The 19,472-nt window shown below is 45.4% G+C and overlaps 1 protein-coding gene across 2 annotated transcripts; it reads right to left on the bottom strand.

Moving 5' to 3' along the window:
• Window positions 1–202: 202 nt before the first annotated feature.
• On the bottom strand, window positions 203–14,457 carry fndc4a (fibronectin type III domain containing 4a). 2 transcript variants are annotated; one of them, XM_035420747.1, is made up of 6 exons: window positions 12,683–14,457; window positions 6,686–6,801; window positions 6,345–6,549; window positions 3,282–3,371; window positions 2,344–2,477; window positions 203–901 (listed from the first exon to the last, which is right to left on the bottom strand). In XM_035420747.1, exons 1-6 carry the CDS (start codon window positions 12,756–12,758, stop codon window positions 863–865), a joined length of 660 nt encoding a protein of 219 aa, XP_035276638.1. In that variant the 5' UTR covers window positions 12,759–14,457; the 3' UTR covers window positions 203–862. The 2 variants fall into 2 exon arrangements, with proteins under 2 accessions (XP_035276638.1, XP_035276637.1); XM_035420746.1 differs by lacking the exon at window positions 12,683–14,457 and adding an exon at window positions 8,593–8,773.
• Window positions 14,458–19,472: the final 5,015 nt, after the last annotated feature.

The following is a 19,472-nucleotide window of genomic DNA, read 5'->3' as shown; positions in this document are numbered from 1 at the left end:
TGTGTATGGGGTTATTTTTCTTTCAACCCTGTTTTTTTATTATTTACTCTGTACAAATGTGATTTTTCTGTGGCTTTATTCTTGTATTGAACTGATGCACAGTATCAGCATTCTTCCTGAAGTCCATGTCTGAAGCTCAGTCCCCCTGTGTAGATGATTTGATTTGACTGAAAACACGAATAAGGCAGCCAGACTGCACGTGTGGTGCATAGAGGCACTTTATTCATACATGGGGCATATTGCACTTTTAACTCTGTGTAGTACATTTATAACTGGCCAGTCTGAACACAACAAAACTAATTAAAAGACACTGCTGTACGTCTGTGTAAGAAAAGACTATCAGGTAAGTAATTAGTCAGCAATCTATTATGCAATTATTGTAGGTCGGCATACATTTTACATCTATAATATTAGTTTATTACTTCTATTATCATTCTTGCATTCGTTTAGTACATAAGAATGGTGTTTTATTACAAACTACACCAATTGCTGCACAGATTAATGACCAACATGCAACTCTTTAACTAATGTGTTGAACTTTACATTGCTTTAGAACGCAGTTGCATGAATCATTGACAATCATTTCAGTCGGCCTCGATTCGCCATGGCAGAGGAGTAGACCATTTTACAGTTCCTGGATAAAAAGATGCATGCACAGAATTTTAAAAATGCTTACAGTGCTGAGAAATGTGGGTGAGAACAGAAGTGAAGTTCCGGCTGAAGTTCCGATTATTGAAAAGTGGGGTTCCGACTGAGGAAAAGTGGGATTCCGACTGTGGGAAAGTGGGGTTCCGACTGAAGGAAAGTTGGGTTCCGACTGTGGGAAAGTGGGGTTCCGACTGAGGGAAAGTGGGGTTCCGACTCAGACATCGATGATGTTGATTGAGGGCACAGACTGGAACTAGAAAGAGATGAATAACATCATTATTCAAATAAAGATCCTGACAATGATTTTTTTCTAGGCCTTCATGTGCTGTTCTCTCATAGTAAATACTGGGAACCAAGCCAACCTCACAGGTAGAGACAACCAATCAGAGCATAATCAGTGTGGTCTGGAGCACATGAGAGTTGTCTGATTGGTCAAGTCCCAGGATTTCCTGTTTTACCACATGATCCCTGATTTGGTTGCTTCTTGGGGTAGAACAGAGGTTCCAGCTGATCAGAACCCTGACAGCCTGTATGGGATTATTTATGGGAAGGTGGCAGAAATCCATAAAAGCATGTTTTGGGGTACTGCTTGTTTCTTCTCTCAGGTGTAGGGATGGATTACTTTTGTTTACTGTGGATTACTGTTGTCTTGATTTTTCAAAGATAAATGTACTCAAAGTTAATCTGTTTGGGAAAAGGATCACACATCTGCACCGTTTGTGCATACAAACAGCCAGCAACACTCAAGCCATGATGTAGTGTGACAGTGCATTATGTGCAGATACTAAATAGAGTTCATAGTGTGATAGTGCATATGCGCCTTTACTGAATAGAGAGGGTTTGTTGAAAATGTTCTGCTTCGGTTATTAAGTTTTCATGCAGAAAACCCTTACGAAACAGGACGGACAGAGAGAACATTACTGCAGAGCAGCAGTAGACTGCAGTATGAGATGTGGACCACCAGGGGCACTGTGGTGTTCCCAAGTACTTATCTGGGACCTGCTTCCTTTATGTACAGGGTTAATATTGGAGGAGTGGAGGCACACTGGATGACATTACATTTACATTACAGGCATTTGGCAGACGCTCTTATCCAGAGCGACGTACAACAAAGTGTATAACCATAACCAGGAACAAGTATGATGAAACCCTTAGAGAGAAGTACTGGTCCAAGTGCAGGGAACAACCGCATAGTTCAACTTGGACCCTGAAGGTTAAACTGATTAACACTAACAACGAGAATGGCAACAACGCAGTCTATGGAAAAAATACTAGCAGTAGTTAAGACAGTTAATGCACCTAAGTCACCTACGACACAGCTGCCTAGTTACAACCCTAAGCTTACAGTCATTTACAGGGGGGTAGGGAGGGATGGGGAGAGGTGCAGCCTGAAGAGGTGAGTCTTCAGTCGTTGTTTGAAATGGGTCAGTGTCTCAGCTGTTCTGACCTCCACAGGGAGGTCATTCCACCATCGTGGGGCCAGAACAGACAGGAGACGTGTTCTGGAAGTGCAGGTGGGAAGAGGGGGAGGTGCTAGGCATCCTGAGGTAGCAGAACGGAGGGATCTTGCTGGCATGTAGGGTTTAAATATCTTGTGGAGGTATGCTGGGGCTGATCCCTTGACTGCCTGGTATGCTAGGACCAATGTTTTAAATTTGATGCGGATGAGCTGTTAGGGGTCAGGTACAGGCTCACCTTACTCCTCAGCAGCCCCCCACTGTGGTGTACTGGGGTACTGCGCTCTGACGATGGCTTGGCCTTCTCCTTACTGTTGCTGGAGTCATTGTCCTTTATGATGTCATACTGCCGGCAAAACAAGGCGATGACAGCTGCCGGAGAGACACCATGACCTGTCAGTCATCAAACCCCGCCCCTGGGCCCACCCCCCTGCTCAACAGGCACATGCAATGGGAACAGCTGGGTAAATACACATTCTTTTTATCAATCAATCAATCAAACTTTATTTGTATAGCACATTTCATACAGTAAGTGCAACTCAATGCGCTTCACAGAAAATAATTGCAAAGAATAATTAAAATGATTAAAAATAATTATTTTAATTATAATTAAAAAGAGAGGAAAGGAACAAACAAACAAATAATAATAATAATAATAATAATAAATAAATAAACAAAAGCAATGCAAAAACCTAGGTAAAAGCAATGTCAAAAAGGTGTCTTGAGATTTCTTTTAAAAATGTCCACAGATTCAGAAACCCGTAGATCCTCTGGCAGGCTGTTCCAAAGGCTCGGACCATAATAGCTAAAAGCTGCTTCTCCATGCCTTTTTGTTCTAGCCTTTGGAACAGTTAAGAGACCAGTGTCAGAGGATCTAAGGGTTCTGCCGGGCACATACCTAAAAAGCATTTAGGATAAATAGGCAAGTGCATTGCCATTTAGTGATTTAAAAACCAATAAAAGGATCTTAAAATCTATTCTAAAACTAACAGGCAATCAATGCAAGGACTTTAAAATGATGAAAATTTAAGTATGCATGTGTTCATAAATTTGCATGTGTTTATTTAAATGTGCTGACTCTCAGTTAGGGTGAGGACTAGGGCTAGGGAGTAGGTTTAGGGAGCCCAGCTGCGGTGTAATGCCAGTGATTGGCCACTGGGCGGCGTGCTCACCTACCTGCCCACATGACGAGTACCACCACGATGATGATCATCTCTCCCGTCTGCAGCTGTCGGGACTTATCCAAGCCCTGCACCGTCGGGTCATCTGCAGAGACAGAGACATTCTCTCCTTGTGTTACACACACAGAACACAGCACACACTCTGCAGTCTCTCCTTGTGTTACACACACAGAACACAGCACACACTCTGCATTCTCTCCTTGTGTTACACACACAGAACACAGCACACACTCTGCATTCTCTCCTTGTGTTACACACACAGAACACAGCACACACTCTGCATTCTCTCCTTGTGTTACACACACAGAACACAGCACACACTCTGCATTCTCTCCTTGTGTTACACACACAGAACACAGCACACACTCTGCAGTCTCTCCTTGTGTTACACACACATTACACAGCACACACTCTGCATTCTCTCCTTGTGTTACACACACAGAACACAGCACACACTCTGCATTCTCTCCTTGTGTTACACACACAGAACACAGCACACACTCTGCATTCTCTCCTTGTGTTACACACACACAACACAGCACACACTCTGCATTCTCTCCTTGTGTTACACACACAGAACACAGCACACACTCTGCATTCTCTCCTTGTGTTACACACACACAACACAGCACACACTCTGCATTCTCTCCTTGTGTTACACACACAGAACACAGCACACACTCTGCATTCTCTCCTTGTGTTACACACACACAACACAGCACACACTCTGCATTCTCTCCTTGTGTTACACACACAGAACACAGCACATGCTCCAACCCTGCTGTCAGCAGATTGTTTTAGAGACAGGTACACTGTTGAGGCCATAATTCAGAATAATTCTCATAACTATACATACAACACAATCCTAGGCATGGCTGCAGCTACACCTTTCAGAGTGAGTTACTTGTAAAAATATTTTTCATTTGCATATTTGTGATGACTAATACGTTTCAAGTGCTTAATTTGACATTTAAATGTGTGTGTGTGTGTGTGTGTCAGACTGCACTGTCTGGCTTCTGTATCCTCTACACAGTAACATATTTTCCTTGTGCATTTGACGTAAGATTCATTGGACCACAAGAAATTAGTGTTGAATATTGAATAGCACACAGTTTCTGCTGATGCTCTTTCTCTGGGAAGGCAGCCCCAGAGTATGACTGCTCTCTTTGCGTGCGGTTATATCTCCTGACTGCTGGAGCAGATCAGAGCTGGATTTCACAAGGCTATTTTAAAACAGATTAAATTTACATGGGCCACAAGTGTTTTTGATACATATGCAAGTTTATGAGCTGGTGTTTATGAAGGGGATTCATGGTTTCAGATGGGACCATACCTGGGCTACAGGCAGAGATGGGGATTCATTTTGCATGAAGGTTCTGTCACTCCTGCTGTATCAGATGAAAAGGCAGGTCCGTCCTCTTTATTGATTATAAATATTACAGCCACAGCCCATTAGAGCACTGCTGGGCCTGCCGAGAACTTGGCCTCCACAGAGGACGTCTTTGAAAGGCTTAGTGCTGCACGGGGCCAGATTAAAAAGGCCTTTCAGGACACGGCTGCTCTCCACTTTAGACCCGTGTAAGAGAAATGCTCTATGCGTCGCATTAAATAGAGAGGCAGCTCAGCTGCTTGGTGCTGAGAGAGCCATAAAGAGGTTCAGACTCCCACTGGGAATTCCAACCAGCCTAGAGCATCCACCCTTTACCCAGCCTAGAGCATCCACACTTTACCCAGCCAAGAGCATCCACACTTTACCCAGCCAAGAGCATCCACACTTTACCCAGTCTAGAGCATCCACACTTTACCCAGCCAAGAGCATCCACCCTTTACCCAGCCAAGAGCATCCACCCTTTACCCAGCCAAGAGCATCCACACTTTACCCAGCCTGCTAGGCAAGCATGGCACCCTGTTCAGCACACACAAACTACACACGATAAAACTACACCCTGTTCAGCACACACAAACTACACCTGAGAAAACTACACCCTGTTCAGCAACACACAAACTAACCTGATAAAACTACACCCTGTTCAGCACACACAAACTACACCTGATAAAACTACACCCTGTTCAGCACACACAAACTACACCTGAGAAAACTACATCCTGTTCAGCACACACAAACTACACCTGATAAAACTACACCCTGTTCAGCACACACAAACTACACCTGAGAAAACTACATCCTGTTCAGCACACACAAACTACACCTGATAAAACTACACCCTGTTCAGCACACACAAACTACACCTGATAAAACTACACCCTGTTCAATACACACAAACTACACCAGAGAAAACTACATCCTGTTTAGCACACACAAACTACACCTGAGATGAACAAACAGCCAAGATCTAACTGGCTGTGCGGTCTGGTTTTCTGGCTGTCAGATCTGAAAGAGGTGTGTTCACATCATCCTTTCAACAGTTTTATTGATTTATTGCACAGTAGATAAGGGGAGTTGTTTTATTTGAACAGAAGTGTCTTGTGCTAAGATGGAAGAATTTGAAAGCCACTGAATATTCTGAATTGGGATGGCAGGTAAGCCATCCACCAAGTTGCGGCATGGTGGGGCATGCCCCATACCTATACAGCACAAAGAGTTTGACACTTTACAGGGTTTCCTACAGAATAATCACGATGATATATCATTGTGGTGCCCAGAGTGTCATTACAGGAGAGCCATCTTACACCCTCTAGGCCACACACAAGTGCTACAGTAATGTACTTTTGGTGGTTTGTGAGTCTAATATGTTGCAATGTAAAATACTGATAAAAGTTTTGCTTAAATGTGTGGATTAATAGGGAAGAATAATGAGAGGATCAACGGTCTCCAATCAATTAACACCTCACCTAAACAATCAACAAATGGCCTTAACTCTCATATATAAATCAGTACTGATGCTTATTTCATTCAAAAACATGTCTTTGTTAATTAAAATTTTAACTGATAATGTATAACAGTATTTAAGAAGAAAATGTTTCTGAAGTTTTTTCCTTCACAAACACATGATTGATGCTAAGCAGAACTCGGCCACTCTCTGCAGCCGGAGGCTACCTTGGTTGGAGCTGTTGGACTGGAAGCGGTCGGATTTCTTCAGGGTGCGGAAGTGCACCTTCCTGCTGGCCTGGCTCTCCCCGTACAGACCGATGGACTGCACCTGGATGATGTAATCCGTCTCCTCCTCCAAGTCCCACAGCACACAGGCCCGGCTCGTGGTGTTCACCTCCCGGATCAGTCTCTGCATGTGGCCGTCCTGTCTCTGGCCAATCAATCAATCAATCAAAGAGCCAGTTATTACTGTCTCTGTGAGAGGTCAATCAATCAATGTAACCGTGGCAGGGCTCAGTCTGTGGGAGAGGTTCAGGGCAATTGAATTGTGGGAAAGCGGGAGGTACCTGCTGAGAGATGGAGAAGCCAATGATCACATCTCCCTCTGGGACGTCCCAGGACACAGTGGCTGAGTCGGCCCGCAGGTGTGTGACAGAGACGTTGACAGGAGCAGGGGGGCGATCTGGGGTAGAGGTGCAAAAAGGGTGGATTAAATTTAGACAGCTTCTATGCACCACCAGTGAAGACCGCACTAGATAAACAGACCAGTGAAGACCGCACTAGATAAACAGACCAGTGAAGACCGCACTGGATAAACAGACCAGTGAAGACCGCACTAGATAAACAGACCAGTGAAGACTGCACTGGACAAACAGCTGATGGGGACTTGATTGTGCCTGGTTAGCCTGGGGTCAAGTCCAGCTATCAATATAATTTCCTCCTTCTGCATGAGATTGAAGCCATGACTGAGTAACTGCCTCTGAGTGACGGTTACAGGCCTGTCAGGCCTGACTATATAAAATTGCAACAGTCCACACAGGAAATTGTCAGCACAGGAAACTGAAAGCACAGGAAGCTGTTTGGATTGCACTAACCCTGGCTGCAATAGAAGCACGATGCATGAAATCAGAGTCCCGACAGAAGCAGAGAATTTGCTGATTGTGCTGTTCCTCAGTAATAAATCTAGATGACATCACCTTCACTTTCATATCTGCTGGATATGTGCTGTTAGTATTTCAACATTTCTACAAATGCACAGCAGGCACTTCCACACGGTCTGTCGCCATGAAGATATGAAGCACCATATAAATTCTCAGCATTTCACCGTGAAGTTACGGCACCCCATGGCCTCTGGCTGAATCTGGATTGTGCCAGTGCTGACTGTGGCTAAGGCTGCGTGTGAAAGGCCTTCCCCCTTCTGTGCAAGCTTAGCTGGAGCCTGCAGTGTGAAAGGTCTTCCCCCTTCTGTGCAAGCTTAGCTGGAGCCTGCAGTGTGAAAGGCCTTCCCAACTCTGTGCAAGCTTAGCTGGAGCCTGCAGTGTGAAAGGTCTTCCCCCTTCTGTGCAAGCTTAGCTGGAGCCTGCAGTGTGAAAGGCCTTCCCCCTTCTGTGCAAGCTTAGCTGGAGCCTGCAGTGTGAAAGGTCTTCCCCCTTCTGTGCAAGCTTAGCTGGAGCCTGCAGTGTGAAAGGTCTTCCCCCTTCTGTGCAAGCTTAGCTGGAGCCTGCAGTGTGAAAGGCCTTCCCAACTCTGTGCAAGCTTAGCTGGAGCCTGCAGTGTGAAAGGTCTTCCCCCTTCTGTGCAAGCTTAGCTGGAGCCTGCAGTGTGAAAGGCCTTCCCCCTTCTGTGCAAGCTTAGCTGGAGCCTGCAGTGTGAAAGGTCTTCCCAACTCTGTGCAAGCTTAGCTGGAGCCTGCAGTGTGAAAGGCCTTCCCCCTTCTGTGCAAGCTTAGCTGGAGCCTGCAGTGTGAAAGGCCTTCCCCAATGGAATTAATGCTGAAAAATCCTTTAGCCACAAATCTGAAAAAGCTCAGTCTAGACGGCTCATCAGAGTAGTTTGCTACATTCAGCAGATGACCTCATCCTCAGCAACTTAGGCTGCTTAAACTCTTTACAGTATATACCTTCCATTTACACAGCTGGACATTTTTACGGAAGTAATTCAGGCTTAATACCTTACTGAACAGGATAATGGCAGAGAACCTCTGGGAATCAAAGCAACATCCTTGGAGATGCCAGCCCAGCTCCCCAAGTGCTCCTCTACAGGGTTCCTAACCTAACCCAGCTCCCCAAGCGTTCCTCTACAGGGTTCTACACCCTAACCCAGCTCCCCAAGCGCTCCTCTACAGGGTTCCTAACCCTAACCCAGCTCCCCAAGCACTGCCCTCTACACTGCTGCCCACAATGAGCCTTATGTCAGAAAGAGTGCAAAACTCCCAGAGAACTGCACACAATAAAAGGAAAAGGCATTTCATGACCTTTGCATGTGACAGTGAAACTCTGAGCTTCAGAACTGGTTGATGCTGCTCCTTCCAAAGACAAGGCCCCTTCAGACAGCATAAAATGTCTGATGCATCTTGATTGCAGATGCTTTTAAGTGCACGCACATGACATGCAAGCATGGGCAGAGATCAGCTCACTGCAGCACCACAGCACCCTCCCACTTCCAGCCACACCCACGATCTGTTCCGCTTCTGAAAGGAAATGACATCGTCAAGGTTATTCAGGCCATTATGCTCCTGCCATGCACATGGTTGCCATGGGATACAGGGAATGAGCTTGTGTTGTGTTAGTATTCTTCACACTGCTGCTACTGGGGGAAGATATGGCCACGCGATCACTCTGCAGACATCTCTGCAACAGCCTTTACACTCGGACCAGCTGCAGTCTGGGTACGGCCCGTAAGCCCTTTCCCCCAGCTGGGTATGACCCATAAGCCCTTTCCCCCAGCTGGGTATGCCCAATAAGCCCTTTCCCCCAGCTGGGTATGCCCCATAAGCCCTTTCCCCCAGCTGGGTATGCCCAATAAGCCCTTTCCCCCAGCTGGGTATGCCCCATAAGCGCTTTCCCCCAGCTGGGTATGCCCAATAAGCCCTTTCCCCCAGCTGGGTATGCCCAATAAGCCCTTTCCCCCAGCTGGGTATGCCCCATAAGCCCTTTCCCCCAGCTGGGTATGCCCAATAAGCCCTTTCCCCCAGCTGGGTACTCAGATTGCAGTGCATCTCTATTTCCAACAATGGGGGGCCATGCCTGCTGCAGAGGACATCAGTGCTGTTAGGGTGTGAGTAGCACTGTGTTACTGTAGAGTGTGAGTAGCACTGTGTTACTGTAGAGTGTGAGTAGCACTGTGTTACTGTAGAGTGTGAGTAGCACTGTGTTACTGAAGAGTCTGAGTAGCACTGTGTTACTGAAGAGTGTGAGTAGCACTGTGTTACTGTAGAGTGTGAGTAGCACTGTGTTACTGAAGAGTGTGAGTAGCACTGTGTTACTGTAGAGTGTGAGTAGCACTGTGTTACTGAAGAGTCTGAGTAGCACTGTTATATTCTGAGAAAGTAAACAGAGGCAGTCTCATCAGCAAATTGTGTCCATCTCCAACCCCCCCCCCCCCAAAAAAAACCAACAGGACACAATTTCTAGTGTATTTTAGTAGGCTTCTATTTCATGTATAAGAAGTCTAGGCCTTCTTACAAACTGTTTTTGTACAACAGAATATACTGCTGAGGCAGGTATTTTGACTGCTGAGCTGCATCTTTTCATAGTAAGATCAAAGATACTCTCACACATCCAGGCTTTCAGAACAGAACATCTACAGCATCTCAGTCAGAGAGAAGATTGTGTGTAGAACAGCACCCTGGATGGCACAGATTGCATTCACTATTACATCGAAGCTGCCTAGCAAAATCCCACCGGACTTTTCAGACTAATGGAGTAGAAATCCATGACGGTGATGTAGATCAGCCAATGAAAGCTATTGATTTAGCAGTGAAGTCTGGCCCTGCATGAGCAGTAAACGCATCACTCCAGTCAAAGCCCTTATTCTGCAACCAGCTTCAGACTTTACTGCCAAGTTTGGACAACAACAAAAAGCAAGGATGATGAGGACATGAATAACCGCCGTAAGAATACTTGCTGCTCAGTGATGCTCATCGCTAGGTTACGCTGGGTGCTCAGTGATGCTCATCGCTTGGTTACGCTGTGTGCTCAGTGATGCTCATCGCTTGGTTACACTGGGTGCTCAGTGATGCTCATCGCTTGGTTACGCTGGGTACTCAGTGATGCTCATCGCTAGGTTACGCTAGGTGCTCAGTGATGCTCATCGCTTGGTTACGCTGGGTGCTCAGTGATGCTCATCGCTTGGTTACGCTGTGTGCTCAATGATGCTCATCGCTTGGTTACACTGTGTGCTCAGTAATGCTCATCGCTTGGTTACGCTGGGTACTCAGTGATGCTCATCGCTAGGTTACGCTGGGTGTTCAGTGATGCTCATCGCTAGGTTACGCTGTGTGCTCAGTGATGCTCATCGCTTGGTTACGCAGTGTGCTCAGTGATGCTCATCGCTTGGTTACGCTGGGTGCTCAGTGATGCTCATCGCTTGGTTACGCTGGGTGTTCAGTGATGCTCATCGCTAGGTTACACTGGGTGCTCAGTGATGCTCATCGCTAGGTTACGCAGTGTGCTCAGTGATGCTCATCGCTTGGTTACGCTGGGTGCTCAGTGATGCTCATCGCTTGGTTACGCTGGGTACTCAATGATGCTCATCGCTAGGTTACGCTGGGTGCTCAGTGATGCTCATCTCTTGGTTATGCTGTGTGCTCAGTGATGCTCATCGCTAGGTTACACTGGGTGCTTAGTGATGCTCATCGCTTGGTTACACTGGGTGTTCAGTGATGCTCATTGCTAGGTTACACTGGGTGCTCAGTGATGCTCATCGCTAGGTTACACTGGGTGCTCAGTGATGCTCATCGCTTGGGTACGCTGTGTGCTCAGTGATGCTCATCGCTTGGTTACGCTGGGTGCTCAGTGATGCTCATCACTAGGTTACGCTGTGTGCTCAGTGATGCTCATCGCTTGGTTACGCTGTGTGCTCAATGATGCTCATCGCTTGGTTACACTGGGTGCTCAGTAATGCTCATCGCTTGGTTACGCTGGGTACTCAGTGATGCTCATCGCTAGGTTACGCTGGGTGTTCAGTGATGCTCATCGCTAGGTTACGCTGTGTGCTCAGTGATGCTCATCGCTTGGTTACGCAGTGTGCTCAGTGATGCTCATCGCTTGGTTACGCTGGGTGCTCAGTGATGCTCATCGCTTGGTTACGCTGGGTGTTCAGTGATGCTCATCGCTAGGTTACACTGGGTGCTTAGTGATGCTCATCGCTTGGTTACACTGGGTGTTCAGTGATGCTCATCGCTAGGTTACACTGGGTGCTCAGTGATGCTCATCTCTAGGTTACACTGGGTGCTCAGTGATGCTCATCGCTAGGTTACGCTGGGTGCTTAGTGATACTTGCTGTGAGAGGCTGTTGCCCTTCCGCTGTCTGACGTGTTCAGCAGCAGTGTTCACAGTGTTCAGCATTCCAGGTCTAAGGCTCTCCCAGGAGAGGTGTGTGCAGTTCGGTTTCATCATGCCGTATAAAACACATGCCTGAGGACTGACGGCCAGGGGATATTTCTCAGTGACCTTGACATTGTGAAAGTGACCAATGATGGACTCTCTGCCCAGGACACACACTTGTTGAAAATGAACAAAACTGGCAGCAATACAGAATGAAATTCTTTCAGTTGTAAATGACTTGATGAATGAATAACCTGTGGGGTTCAGTGCTGCTGCAGTACTTGTGTCACTGTGAGGATCTACAGTAAATCAGAGGTGGCCTGCGGTGCTTCCCACTACATCTAAGGCTCAGGGCAGGAAATAACAGCTCTGCTCATTTTGCAGGTTATTTCTTGCACTGTAGCATCTGCACATATCTGACATCTGCTGACATTCATCCCCTTGGAGTAAAGGTCTAAAATCAACAAAGGAAAATGTAATTCCATAAATACTGGATTCAATCTGAGCTGAACTGCTCGGTCAAACTTAAAGAAATCAAGTCGGAATTACTATTGCTCAGGAGAGGACTATCTCTTTGGCACAATTCTATATCTGTGTCTCATCATTATGTTATTCTTATGTTATCCTACTATATTGCCCTACAAAACAATGCACCGCTCATTACATGAATAGTAACGACCAGTGTGGACGTCTAAACAGGGCAATGAGATAGAGGTGTTTTATAACTTCTAAGGTGCAACATATCAGAATAAAATAAGTTAAATCTGCAACATACTTGACTCACGTGTTAATACAAACCATATTCTAAGTATGCATTGCAAATCAGGAGACCAAATAAAGAGATTTAAACAGAATTTGGACACATCCTATAGTCTGATACATGCATTTGTTGCCTCTAACATTTGGCTCAGTGGTGACGGGAACACAAAAAAAAGACGAGCAGAATTTTAAAAAAATGAACAACAAATAATATTAACAAAAAAAAAAAAATTACTAATAACAAAAATATCTACTTACTGGCTCGCACCAAAAAAAGGTCACTTCCAAAGAGCAACAGTACGACGGAGTTCACAAAAATGATGGAGCGAGTCATCTTCTTGAAATGATTTTCTTCGGCGATTAAAATAAAATATCAACAGTCCAGTGTACTTCAAGGGTCCACTTGTAATGAACTTCGTTGTTCACCACATTATGGCAGTTTTTAAAATAGCGCTCGCGTTGGACGTAACGTTGCCAGAGATTTAAAAGCTGCTGCTATCAGCACTTTGAAGCATAGGTTACATATTTTGCTTCATTTTTGTCCTATGAAAACTACTCATAAATGAAATTCCTGTATTCTAAAAAGGGAACCGTATTCACGAATGTGTATCAACACGCGCCGCCAGCATCATGGCAGAAGAATCTTTGTCCTTAGAAATGTGGCTTCCTTTCCGTTCGTTATTCAACCCCTTTAAAACTATATCCTGGTCATATTTCAGTCCATATGGTCTCTATATTATCCAGAGTTATTATAGCCTTTCCACTATCCCACTGTGAGTGTTTCCAATTAAACCGAATATGATACCCTGTTCTCTTTTAAGATTTTAAGCGATACTTCAGATCAAGCATTTTAGGCATCTTCACGTTGGATCTATAAGATCTCTATACGTTATCTTCACTGCCACACGTGTTAATATGGTCTGAAGATACGATCCCAATGATAAACATACTGGAGCTTCAGAACTGCGGCCAGCGCTGTATGGAGGTTGAGCATCTGTGCGCTCCCGACCAGTCACGTAATTGTTTATTCATTCCCGTTAATGTAACATTCCGCACGGCCGCTGTCAGTCTTCCAAGGTTCCTCCAAGGCCAAGAACCCCTACGTTTTCAGCACTTAGCTTTTGGCACTATCTCTGCTGGGCACACGCTTTTCATTAAGGTAAATCGTCCACACTTTCCGGCTATCAGCAGATGAATAACGTGTCTGAGACTGCTCCTCCGCCGCTGCTCCGTGGCTTCCCTTGTAGAGTAGTAGACTGCAGCTGCTTTTTGGTTAAGAAAAAACCCTCTCTGACAAGGCTGATAAAACAGCCTGACAGAACAGCAATCCTCCGCAGGAAAAACACACACAGGTGTCTGCTCGCGGAAACCTGCCTCACTGGCATCCGCGCGCCTCGCGTTGAAATACTCAATGTACGGATCTAAATCATCGCTCCAGATTGAGCATTTATTCCGTTTTATTGTGGTCGGCGATAAAGCGGTGGTTACAGGTGAGCTTTCAGAATTCCTTCGGTGGGCGCGTTCCCTCCATCACATACATTCTGCCCGATGCTTCCTGGGTGGCGGACAGACTGTTGACCACTTGCAAGTTAATGGCCGCGTCGTCACAGATGTAAAATGCTAATTTAAACGAAGAATTTCATTGGTTGGCTACTCTTAGATGCGTCTATTGATTTCCTCGTTTAATTACATTTCTTGCGCAGGAGATGCAGTTGTCATCTAGAAGTCTGATTGATCAAAAAGAAGGTACCCTTAAGCAGGGTTTGGACATATGCGTTTCCAATGCACGTGTTACTGATGAATGCGTTTACATCGGCAGCTGGTCGAATGGAAAGGCAATGACGTGCCAATGAGTTGAGGAAAGTGCACGGCTCGTTTTCAGAACGAAAAAGAAGGCATATTTTCAACAGGAAGGAGCAATAAAGACAACTCATTCATTATGCGTAGAACGTTCTTAAAATGCGCACTTGTGACATTAATGAATCAGCTTTCCTGATGCATGTAGCTTGCAAGGCAACTACATTTGGAGCTTTTAACCACCAGTTGGTTAAAAAACAACCAATCAGCAGCCATTTACCTAAGAGGCTCGCTACTCTTAAACAATCAGACATCTCTTACCTAGCAAACCCAAAACATTAATCAATCAACAGCCCGTTACCTAGCTAGCTCATTAACATGAACCAATCAGCAGCCTATTATCTAGTGAGATCATAGCATTAACCAATAAGCAGCCTGCTACCCATAGAATGTGCAGTGCTTAATGGCTAGAAACCTTATTCGTCGTTCTCTTTCTCTGAAATACCCTAATCTGGAATAACATACAATTATTTGACTATCAGTTGTACAGACTGTCCACACACAATTCAGCGAGATTCTTTTGATTAGAAAACGTGAGCTTGTAGTTTAAATTATAATGCTCATCTGTATCAAAGATTTTTTTCTCCATGCAATAAAGATGAATAATGCACAGTAGTTTTTTTTTTTCATTTTTGGTGTGTGTGCAATGTAAATTTGGTCTGTGATGTAGATTTGCTGTGTGGGGGTGGTGTAGAGTTTGTGTGCATTATAAATTTGGTGTGTGTGATGGGGATTTGGCATGTGCGTATGATGTAGATTTAGTGTGTGTGTAATATATAGTTTGCGTGTGATGTATATTTGGTGTGTGTGTGTGTGATGTATACTTGGCGTGTGTGAGTGATGGTGTCAGGGTGGTATATGGGCTATCAGTATCCACAAACCTCCCCTCAGAGAACTGGTTGTGACTGGCAGGCTGTGACTGGCTGTGACTGACAGGCTGTGACTGGCAGTGACTGGCAGGCTGTGACTGGCTGTGACTGGTTGTGACTAACAGGCTATGACTGGCTGTGACTGGCTGTGACTGACAGGCTCTCACTGACTGTGACTGACAGGCTCTGCCACAGCAGTCCACTCAGCTCTCCCTGATCACAGCTCACCTGGCCTGTCTGCTCAACTGGCCTACCTGCTTAACTGTCTTTCCTTCTCACCTGGCCTGCCTCCTCACCTGGCCTGCCTGTACACCTGTCTGCTCACCTGGCCTGCCTGCTTACCTGTCTTTCCTTCTCACCTGGCCTGTCTCCTCACCTGGCCTGCCTGTACACCTGTCTGCTCACCTGGCCTGCCTGCTTACCTGTCTTTCCTTCTCACCTGGCCTGCTTGCACACCTGTCTTTCCTTCTCACCTGGCCTGCCTGCACACCTGTCTTTCCTTCTCACCTGGCCTGTCTGCTCACCTGTCTTGCCCTCTCACCTGGCCTGTCTGCTCACCTGTCTTGCCCTCTCACCTGGCCTGTCTGCTCACCTGGCCAGCTTTCTCACCTGGCCTGCCACCCATCCTCTGTGCTCTCAGCTCATTTTCTCATCCTTACCTGTCTTCCCTCTGTGCTGTCAGCTCATGCTCTCATCCTTACCTGTCTCTCCTCTTTGCTCTCAGCTCATGCTCTCATCCTTACCTGTCTCTCCTCTGTGCTCTCCCTTGTTAAGAAGCCTTTTCTCTGCTGCCAAAACCGGTCTGCTCTTTATCTAATTTTCACTCAGTGATCTCATACACTCAGTCTTTCTCTCCAGTGCCCAGCATTTAATCATCTATACATCTGCATCTCCTGTTGGCCCATGAATTTTATTTTAATGGCTGAGCTGCCAAGCCACAGATTGTGTTCAATTTTAAAGGGTAGACTACACCCCCTGGTGTTTCAAAATTGAAATAGCAGCTTTTGTGCTAACTTCTTTCACATCCACAACATTACTCTTGGTCAAGTCTGCAGCCCTTTTAAATGCTGAAGATTGTGAACACAGATCTTTTATTTTTAGTTTTTTAAATGGATGATACATGTGGAAATTAGTTTAGTTTGTGGCAGATGTCAGTATATAACCTCCCAGTTATCACAGGCTTTTCTTACTGGATTACTGTTTCTCGCCTCCCTCCAGGTTTCTCAAAGACACCTGGGAAAAATATTACTAATTAAAATATTAAATCTTTTCCTCTGGCTGCAGGAAAGGAATAAACACACATGTTTCCACTCAGTGAACTTTTAAAGACATTTTTCTTTGTGTATTAACACTTGCTCAAGAAAATGTATAATTGAGTGATGATGTATCCTTTCGTTCTCTGGACATTTTTACTGCATTTTATGACACATAAAGAAATGATCCAGTAAACTTTAAAAACAATATGATTTTTGGCAGTGGTGTGAAAAATCTGTTTGGGCTCTGACTGTGTAGTTGGTAAGTATCACAGAAAAATGTCAGTTCTCATAGAACTGCTATGCATCACTGATCCATTGATTTTGTGTTGAGCATCTTTGCTTGCTTGCTAAAGACTGAATGCAGGAAGACTGGTTTGACAAAATCCTTTTTACAAAATGTGAGCTATATTAAAAAGCATCTTTAACCCAAACAAGTTCCATTCAGGAAATTTTGGCTGGTCAATAACAGCAATAAACTGTCAAAAGGACGGTAAAAAACATTGCACTGTATGCCAGGAAAATATTTGCTAAGTTATTCTACCTCAGAAGCAGATAAGTGAATTAAAGGCACAGATCCAATTTTTAAAAAAATCTCTGAGTCATCCCAAAATGCAAAATAAGAACCCTAACCCAAACATGTACAAACAACATATTATAATGAGGAATTATATTTGTTCTAAAATAAGAGAAAAATAATATTATAGTGGTGTCAATGAGATAAGTGTGCACTGGTGTCAAACCAGTGAGTATTCTACACCCTACAGGCCACACACAGTACTGCAGGAAAACCTATTTTATACCCTTTAAATCCCACCCAGCTGGACCTGAGCTGTGAGAGCAGCTGGTCATCCCTGGCTTTACCGACCACTACCGAGCTCTTTAAGGGAACTCATAATGGGACCACTACTGAGCTCATTAAGGGAACTCTGTCATAACGGCTCATACAAGCTTCTAAAGGGGGCCTCTGTCTCTTACAGTACAGAGAATATTCAACCCTGTCTCCTTTTCTTAAAACCCTGTAAGGATCTCACCTCCTTTTCTGCATACTGATGGGCAGAAAGAGAGATTTTGCAGTGCACTGCAGTGGAACCTCTAAGGAGATTAAATGACTCCAGCTGCAGAAAGCCTAGAGGCATAATTAATGTTAAAAGCCTCCTTCAGGCGATTCAGAGATTACTCTGTGATCTCCCAGGTCCACAGATAAGGGCTTGCTATTGGCTAACAGGCTTAGATGGGTGTTGACCAATGTAATTGCCTGTTAATATTCTGCCTGCATTAATCACTGGATCCTGAATCCTGTCCTCCGATTGGCTCAGGGGGTCACTCTCTGGGCGGGAGGGAAGTTGCAAGAGTTCTGTGTGAGAAAATGCCTCCGTATTTATTTAATCAAATTAATTTATTTAAATGGACTTAATTGATAAATGGATAAATTGGCACAGAGTACAACAAGATGTGTACATTGTGTTCAATTAGTCTAAAAGCCCAGATATCCTGGCAGATGCAGGAGAGTTCTGTCGCTGATTTAAAATACAGCCAAACTGTTATTAACCTGCTGAACACAGCAACCTCTAAGCCCATGATTGGCTGAGTTCCTCCATATGTCCCAGAATGCATCTGGACTGTGCCAATGCTGACGGTGATTCCTAATTTGCCACAGTGCCGCAGGAAAGGAGGGATTGGGTCAGTAAGGCCTCATCATAGCCGCTAGCGCCCCCTCTGGCCACCCAGACTGCTGCATTCTGCTGTGCCTGCTGAGTTGGATGAGGCCTCCTCAGTATGAATGTGTGTCAGACTGTTCTTATTTACCAGGACTTATAACGCCTCTCATTTATGACATTTTTCTTTTTTCAATTTTCAATTTTCAATTTTATTCTTTTATTTATTTAAAAAACCATTAATATAAAATGGAAGGCAAAATTACAAAGTCCAAAACCTGTAGCTAAGAGTATTTTAAAGTTATCCAAATTAGAAAACATTTTATTTCTTCCCAGGAAAGAAAAAATGGCAAGATCTGGGTAAGTAACCTTCTGAGTAAAATATAAATGATTGATTATTACTGTACTGTGCTAGGAAAATCACTACATCTACATTTGTTCTTTAACCAGCAGGGGGAGCTAGCCTGAATGGTTTAAAGGTAGAGCAGCAGAGATAGCGCAGTAGAGGCAGAACTCGAGAGGGGGGGTATAGCTCAGAGGTAAATGACGCACTTGGATGCTGAATGCCCTGTGGACACATTTTTGGCAATATGCTTCCAAAGGCTGTGAAAGTGATAAAGTAGTGGGGCTAAGCAGACAGCAATGTTTTTTATGGTAGCTTTCAGATTGCACTCTGATTAGAGTTTATAGAAGGAAAGTCAGTTTAATCTTGTAAAATGTTTCCTGGCCTTTTAGGATGCAGGGAACAGAAATTCAGGCCGAACAGGACAGGAAGCGCATTTCTCTCATGTCGCTGCCCTGCAGCTCCACACAGGAGCCTGTCCAACCGCTGAGTGAGACTGAACCTGTGTGGTCTCAACCTGTGTTTATGGGCTTAAAACTACCAGCCCTACCACTCCCAGCCTCACCCCTAACCTCTCCCAGCCTCACCCCTAACCACTCCCAGCCTCACCCCTAACCTCTCCCAGCCTCACCCCTAACCACTCCCATCCTGACCCCTAACCTCTCCCAGCCTCATCCCTAACCACTCCCAGCCTCACCTCTAACCTCTCCCAGCCTCACCCCTAACCTCTCCCAGCCTCACCCCTAACCACTCCCATCCTGACCCCTAACCTCTCCCAGCCTCACCCCTAACCACTCCCAGCCTCACCCCTAACCTCTCCCAGCCTCACCCCTAACCACTCCCAGCCTCACCCCTAACCTCTCCCAGCCTCACCCCTAACCTCTCCCAGCCTCACCCCTAACCTCTCCCAGCCTCACCCCTAACCACTCCCATCCTGACCCCTAACCTCTCCCAGCCTCACCCCTAACCACTCCCAGCCTCACCCCTAACCTCTCCCAGCCTCACCCCTAACCTCTCCCAGCCTCACCCCTAACCTCTCCCAGCCTCACCCCTAACCACTCCCAGCCT

This window comes from Anguilla anguilla, chromosome 6 (assembly GCF_013347855.1).
Source record: "Anguilla anguilla isolate fAngAng1 chromosome 6, fAngAng1.pri, whole genome shotgun sequence".
NCBI classification, from domain to species: Eukaryota; Metazoa; Chordata; class Actinopteri; order Anguilliformes; family Anguillidae; genus Anguilla; species Anguilla anguilla.
The sequence above is the reverse complement of the archived record's forward strand: the minus strand, read 5'-3'. Positions and strand labels throughout refer to the sequence as shown.

Coding starts and splice junctions, on each gene's coding strand:
- fndc4a (XM_035420746.1), bottom strand. CDS start 8,674: ATGCTGTCTGAAGGGGCCTTGTCTTTGGAAGGAGCAGCATCAACCAGT. Junction 6,550..6,685: donor GCTTCTCCATCTCTCAGCAG/GTACCTCCCGCT, acceptor TTGATTGGCCAG/AGACAGGACGGCCACATGCA. Junction 3,372..6,344: donor GTCCAACAGCTCCAACCAAG/GTAGCCTCCGGC, acceptor CTGTCTCTGCAG/ATGACCCGACGGTGCAGGGC.